The sequence below is a fragment of the Microtus ochrogaster genome, chromosome 24 (genome assembly GCF_000317375.1).
Source record: "Microtus ochrogaster isolate Prairie Vole_2 chromosome 24, MicOch1.0, whole genome shotgun sequence".
NCBI classification, from domain to species: Eukaryota; Metazoa; Chordata; class Mammalia; order Rodentia; family Cricetidae; genus Microtus; species Microtus ochrogaster.
Window position 1 is genome coordinate 14,102,976 of NC_022024.1, and position 7,345 is coordinate 14,110,320.

Here is a 7,345-nt window from a genome sequence, read left to right on the forward strand (position 1 = left end):
GATAGATAGATAGATAGATAGATAGATAGATAGATAGATGATAGACAGAAAGATGGATAGATGGAAATCTAAGGTCAAACAGGGTCTCTGGGGTGGAAAAGTATGTAACATTATTGGTATTATAACTACAGGTAGAATATAGATTTTACAAGCAAACAATTGAAGAAAGATGAGCTTTTATTTATTTATTTAGGAAAACACTTTAGCGCCTCTGAAATGCTTTTCTGTCTTGCTGGCTTTCCTATTTCAGGTAATGCTTTTGGAAATGTTTTATTATAAATGAAATGATGAGCTTTTTGAGAACAAAGAAGTGTATCTTCTGCATTGCCCTCCCTTTATTTTATGTAGATTTTGGTGTAGAGCAATTAAATAATAAATACAACCTGGAGAGACAAGATTTCTAAAATAAATTCACAACTCGCTACCATCATTTGTGAACGAGCTATATATGACCATTAGAAAAAAATCCTTTTTGAACCTAGCTACGAAAAGTGGAAAGTCTACCTGGGAATTAAAGTCAGGCATAAGGCACCACAAAGGAGACACACTCTCAAACAGAAGTGAGGCCAGCCAGTCACTTCACTTCACCCACAAAGTAAAACTGGGATGAACAAAGATCAACATAACCCCTCCTCCTTCAGCACTTGAGAATTGGGCATACATTTGTTTTTAAATGTTTTCAAACCTGGTGAACAATACCAGAGTATTTTCAGAGTAATAGTGACTCTGAAAATATCTACCAGCTCTACCAAGAAATTTCTGCCTATGGTGTTCTCTTATTGCACTGAATCTTGAATAAAAGCTCATCCTCTAAACCATAAATGTTGATCTGCAAGTACATACATCACGCTTTCACAAATGCATCCCTCCCTGCCGGTCACTATTTGCAAAATATCGTCAATACCATCAACCGAACCATCTCTCCTTTCTTTCCTGATCAGTTTTCCACAACAAATTTCCCTGACAATTTAAATGGCATTTTTTAATAAATTTCTTATTAAAGAAAAGAACTCATAAGTATGACAGAGAAACTTACTGATCAAAATCTCTCAAATATCTACTTATATCATAAATTAAAATTCAAGATAAAGAGAACATTCCAGCCAACAAAAGACAAAATTACAGTGTCATAAAAGTCAACTGCCATTTCCTAAGACTAGTATTGTAGTGTGACCATGTATGTCATACAAGTGGAAATAAAGCAGATATCTCTTTGACATTGGAAAATCATAAAGCAAATAAAGAAATTAGTATAAAAACTAAAAAAGAAGCACAGTTAAAATTGTTCATCTATATATTTCAATAAAAACATGAACTAATGTAAAGGTAAAAAGTTTACAAAATATTTAACTTTATTGAGAATGAGACTTGTGACAATAAAGCCATAGCTGATGCAAATCATTTTGATAACTGATTTATGTTTCCCAGACTCACACCACTTGAGCCTCCTCAGTGGTATAGTCTGGTATCATTAACTCAGGCCATAATGGAGCTCAAATATTAATTTACTTATGAACTAATCTGTGCTGTCTGATTTAGGTAACCTTTGGTGATCTGAAAAGGTGCTTTTCTGAACTCGGAGTCTGCAAACAAAAGTGTGTACACTGAGTAGCCAATAGCAGAAAGTTCCAACACAGTTCATGAAAGAAGTGAAGATCATCACATATTTTTTTATCCCTTTGTTGATTGGTGCCATGTAAAATTTCTACCAGTCAAAGTCCTAGAATGTATACATTTTAAAATGTCATAAATGACCTTTCCAAGAGGGAACCCAAATTAACGTCTTAGGCAACATTGGATCACGAGAGCAATAGGATTTGCAGAGATGCCACAGTCTAGTCGGTTATAATCAGAGGTTTTTGTGGGAAGGGGTTGGGAGGATGTCATGACACCAGTAGGAAATTTGATGTATGACCTTGGCCATTTCTTGACATCTGAGCCTTCATTTTCCTCATCTCATTTAGGAAAGGGAAGGTCTTTTCTCGGTGACTTCTAAAACAGATTTCAAGCCAGTGACTGTCAGCTGATTTTGTTTTTCCCCTCTCCTGACCTTGTGGTAATCTCTTGATTCTTTCCTCATCTACAGAGACAGGCCAAATCATCCACATAATTACAACAAAATCTGAAGTATGGTTTTTAGCAAACCCAGTGGCTATCAAGTCAATGGATTACCCTTTGGCTAATAATAAATAGAACCAAATTTCATAGTAAGAATAAAAGTTGGGCACCTTAGTGATCTCTTAGTTATAAAGTCTGACTTACAATGAAATACAAAACAAGCTGAAGGTATCATGCTATGTTATCAGGAGGAAAGATAATAAAACATCCATCTATTCTGTTGTACACAGACTGAAGAAAATGGTCACATGATAAGCCTGAAAACAAAATCAAATTATCTCTTTAACCACCCAGGGAGAAGAGAGCACAGTAGCACTCAGCTGAAAACCAAAAAATACAAAGTAATGTTTATGAGCCTGTGATTTTATTTATAAAAATAAGTACCTTTTTTTGATACAGCACTTCTCTATGTAGCCTAACTGTCCTGGAACTAGCTCTGTAGTAAACCAGGCTAGCCTTGAACTCATGGATCTGGCTGCCTCTGCCTCCCAAGTATTGAGATTGAAGGCACACACCACCGTGTCCATCTATCCATAATCACATAAAATGAAAACTCTTTTTGCAATTACGGAATGCTTTTAAAAGCAAAATTTTAGAATTAACATTAGTACTTCCATGTTTGAATTTAGGACTGTAGGGCCATGCTAAAACTAAGGCATGACTTCAAAGCCGGGCTCAAGAGATCATCGCCCTTTTACATTTTCTCTTTTTGTTCTACTTCTGCCTGAAAACAACACAGATAGATATGCATACTTCTGAGGTGTGTTAGAGTATAACTCCCTGAAAGTTAGTGGGCAGATAGTGGTATGATACCTAAGATACAGGGATTTCTTTTGTTCAGGGAAAACTGGCCAAGAGGATGGAGCCAAATTTAGGCAGGGAGAATTACCATCCTGCAGGGGTGAGGGTTTTTTCTGGATAGCAAATACAAAACATACACAGTTGGCAAAGTTTTATGAAATTCAGTGTTCTGTCCTCAAATATAATCAAGATCAATTCGTATACTGTATTATTTTGGTTGTTTCTGTTTCTCCTATTTCCTTTAAACTGGAGACACCATCATTGGTGATTTCTGTAGTCCCTTCATAGGATTCTGGGAAGTTAACTGGGAAAGACATGGACTAAATTTCATCTCTCGCTTAAATGATAAACCAAAAAGAAACATTGAGGTTAAGAATATAACATGAAAAAGTCAAGAAAAGTTTTCAACCACCAGCGTTCTTTGGTTATAGAGAACAGAAGACAGCTCAAAGAGGTGATGGTTGCAGGATAAACCTGAAAGGAACGCTGACCCGCCTAAGAGGAAGGACACCCAGTTTGAGGATCCCGAGGCAGGATCATTGGAGACAGCAATTGCAACAACCCAGTTGTCTTCTCCCTTGGAAGGAGACAAGCTCAATAGCATTCTCCCCACAAAACAATCCCCCCGCCCCCCTACTTCCACCCAACCACATAGACAAGAATTCTATTCCCCTCTTTCAGTCCTCGTATTAGATTCTTATTGGAGCTACTGCCTTGGTGAAACAGATCTGAGAGACGGGCCTCACTGAAAATGTCACATAAGGATGGGCAACATGCTCCGAAACACACCTTCGCTAAAGGAAAAAGTTGGAAAGAGAAAAGTTAAGGCAAAAACTAAGGTGAATATAGATAGTAACGGCATCAGGACATAGCCCTGGACTCTTACATGCGTCTCACCTGCTAAAGGAAATCTGTTTGAGTGGGAGGTCAGTGAAGTGACTGTCGGGGAGAATGGAAAGATGGGGTAAGGGTCTCTGGGCTCTCCCTACCCCACATGGAGCCCTTCGAAAACCATCTCTACTGAGCTCTCTCCTCCTCTTCATCTCAGGGGCTGTTGGAGAAAAGAACCAAAGTTTGAAGGAGAGTTGAAAGAGTTGGTGCCACAGGGAACTGTGGAAGATTCGGGTCTTACCCTGGCGGCTCTGGATGAGTAGGGGTCCTCAAAGAGGGCCCACATGCGGGGCTGCAGCCTCCTCCAGCGGCCAGACTTGCCATCGGGTCCTCCCAGCCCTGCTGCATCCTCAATGCCCAGCCTCTTGGCCGCCAGGTCCTCATCGTCACCAGGGTCTCCCCCGATGAGATCGGGTGTCTCGAAGATGTCCAGCGCCTCCTCCGCGTCACGGTGCTGCCTGTAAGTCATCCAGCAGCAAGGCTCCACGTCGGTCTCGTCGATGCCCCAGAAGGCCAGCTCCTCTTCGAAGAGCGGCCCGCACACGTCGGCGGGGCAGTGCAGTTTGCCTGTACGGTAATAGTTGAGCACATAGGCGAAGACGCCCGGGTGGCGATCGAAGAAGAATTCGCGGCCTCCCCCAGGGTGGTCTCCGCCGTTGCCACCGTGGGAACTACAGTTGCCCGCGCCGCCCTCGAAGCAGCTGCTGGGGACCGGGGACAAGGGAGGCGGTCGCGGCGGCGGAGAGAGCGGAGGGGGCAGCGGCTGCAGCTTGTCCCCCGCAGCGGTCAGGCAGTCGCCCTGAGGTTCAGAGGAGGCGAGAAGGGCCAGGCGCGTTCCGGGAAGGGTCTTGAGAGTGCTGCGGTAGGTTTCGTGCCGGGTGCCCCCGACATTGAGGATCACCCTCTCGTTGTTCTCGATCTTGCCCATCTCTGTGGCTCAGACATGACTAGGGGAGGCGAACACAGCACCAAGTTAAAGCTCTTGTGAGTCCTATACGCACCATGACCCCCCACCCCCACCTCAGCCCAAGAGTGCCAAGATGCCTAGCTCGCCAAGTGCGAAGGACCCTCCCAGGAGGAGCTTGGTGTCCAGTCCTGTCCCCGCCTCTTGCATCATGCCTGGCCCAGGTTCCCAGAGAAGGAACAACAGTTGAGTCTTCCTTGACCTTCCAGGAAACCTTTTCTCTTGCGGCACACAGTCCACCCTTGGCTCTGACCTCTCCTTCCTTTTTGCCCTCCACCGTGTTTCTCGTCTATCCCTGCCAAATCCAACCTGCCTTAAGCCCCCAAGCCCCTCTTTCTTTTCCCAAACCCTCCACTGGCTCACTCCCCAGACCCTTTTCCGCCACCCATCTATGCTCCAGGCTGTTCCTCTCCTTAGATGGACCCCCCTTTCCCACTATCCCATATCTCCTCAGTACCCCTGCCCCCGGTCTCAATGTAATTCCCTATCAGGGAGTTGGGTTGGCTAAGGCAACTTAGCAGTGTTGAGCGGGGGCCCTCGAATGCTCCAGCTGCCTGCCTACCCTTGGCCAACCCTGAACAGCACTCTGGTCTCCAGTACTCAGGGACTACCCTTTGCCCGCTGAGCTCCCGGCTCACCCCCGCCCCCACCCGCAACCTACCAGGCAGAAAACTGAAGAGAGAAGTCACAACAACAACGACAACGACAACAACACACGTCCCTGCTGCCTGCTCCTTTCACCAAGGAGACCTCTGACTAATATCCTCATCCAATTTCCTTTTCCCATTACTGTTATCCTTGTTGCTAATGTTATTATTACTTGGGAAAGGAAACGACTAACTAGGATCCATCTTTGAGGACAAAAGTGAGCAATCGATCCCACCCCTCCCCCTTCCCAAGAAAAACAAACATCTTGGGGTGGAGAGTCTGGAGAGTCGGGGGTTGCTTTCGAGGAGGGGTGAGGCCCAGGAGAAGCCGCAGAAGGCACACCCCCTGCGTTCCTGAACTGGAAGACAGGTTGTTTCAAGTCTCTCCCTGGGGCTTCGCATCTACAATTTTACAGCTAGGCAGGGGGATGCCCGTCTGCACCGCCCTTCCTTTCTCCCCTTCCTCGTCCCCGGATACCTTAAGGAGACAGGGAGAAAAGTGGATCTGCTTGGGTCTCCGAGTGGTCGAGGTTTTCCCTGCAGCCAGACGGAGTCTCTGCGGCCAGCTGAGCCGCCCTTCTCAAAGGAGAAACTACTTGTTGGCGTTTTCGGGGTTCAGGTGGTTGAGCCGCTTCTCTGGGTGCTGAGGTCGGGGAGAAAGTCCCCGCCCGCCGCCCGCTGCGCTCCCCGCCTTCACGCTGCTGCGATCTGCGGGCTCTCCCATAGCCACGCTGCTCGGCGCCCAGAGTCACCATCGCGCGGGGCTGGGCGAACCATGGAGCTCGGGGCGGGCCCAGCTGGCGCAGCCCGACCCCGCTGCAGACCTTCTGCCCGGCTGGCTGTGACTAGAGCGGAGGCCGACCGGAGGACAGGGGGCGGGGGACGACGGGGAGCTCGCCCAGTTGAGAGTGAAGGCGCCCAGCTAAGATTTGGATCCACAGCTTTGGTCCTCCCCCCACCCCCGCCCGAAAGCAGCCTCTGCTAGATCTGTTCCTTCAGCACCGCTCGCCTGAGCACACAGCTAGAATGGGTGGGTGGGTCTGGGGAATCTAGGCTGAAGAGCTCCATCCTTGCCCTCTCTGGAGCTTTAGCCTGCTCTCTTTAGGCATAGTTCTCCACACCCCGCCACCCCGCTGTCCCACCCCTCCCAACAAGTGAGCTAGCATCTAAAGCCAATTGCATCGTTTCCTTAATGAAGGCTGGCAGGGTTGATCTGTTTACAGGTGACAGTGACTTGCCTTTCCCGTGTCTTCTACCAGGCCCCACTTCCACGCTTCACTTAAATGTAGGTTTCCAGTCACCACGTCACGGTTATATAAAAAAAAAAAAAAACAAGTTTTCAAAGTTGATCCCGGGAACAGAAGGCTCCGAAAAGTACAACTTCAGCTTCCTTTGTCTGAAATAACCAAGCAACCAAGCAAAGCTCTCATCAGCCAAGTCCTGCTTAATTAACCCAAATGTCTGTTGGGCCTTGTTTGTGCTGCTAGTGCTGACGCAACTAAGCTTTATAAACTGCAGGGTATCCCAGAAGAAACGTCTTGTCCCACAGTTCCTGAATTCAGGGTACGTCCTTCCGTAGGCCCTGAGAAGTGAGTGTGATCCAGTCAGCTCTCCTCAGCTTGAATTTGGCTATTTTCTCCCCGGGTCCCCTCACATCTCTCTCCTCCTCCGGGCATGTTATCTCTGTACCAAATTCTCTCTTTTTTTATGAAGACATCAGCCACATCATGCAAAGACCCATGATAATGGTCTCATTTTGATCCAGTTACCTCTAGAAAGACCCGGTGTCCAAACAAAATCACACTCCAAGTAGCGGACATTAAGACTCCGATAGATCATCTTGAGGAAGGACATGATGTAAGTCATGTTACTTTCATCACCAAAGAGATTATGTTCTCTGTGTGTATTTGTGTGTACGCTTCAA

At 46.4% G+C, this 7,345-nt stretch overlaps 1 protein-coding gene across 6 annotated transcripts in view; it reads right to left on the reverse strand.

Moving 5' to 3' along the window:
* The window catches only part of Kcnc2 (potassium voltage-gated channel subfamily C member 2), a 176,642-nt gene extending 170,456 nt beyond the window's left edge, over positions 1–6,186 (reverse strand). For 5 of the 6 annotated variants that reach the window (XM_026784491.1, XM_026784490.1, XM_013350378.2 and 2 more), the window contains exons 1-2: positions 5,900–6,186; positions 4,052–4,757 (exon numbers count right to left, since the gene is read on the reverse strand). In XM_026784491.1, the coding sequence (XP_026640292.1) occupies positions 4,052–4,738 (687 nt within the window). In that variant the 5' untranslated portion in view covers positions 4,739–4,757; positions 5,900–6,186. Of the gene's footprint in view, positions 1–4,051; positions 4,758–5,435; positions 5,716–5,899 lie in introns of those variants that run through there. The other variant, XM_026784488.1, reaches the window with a different exon arrangement.
* Positions 6,187–7,345: the final 1,159 nt, after the last annotated feature.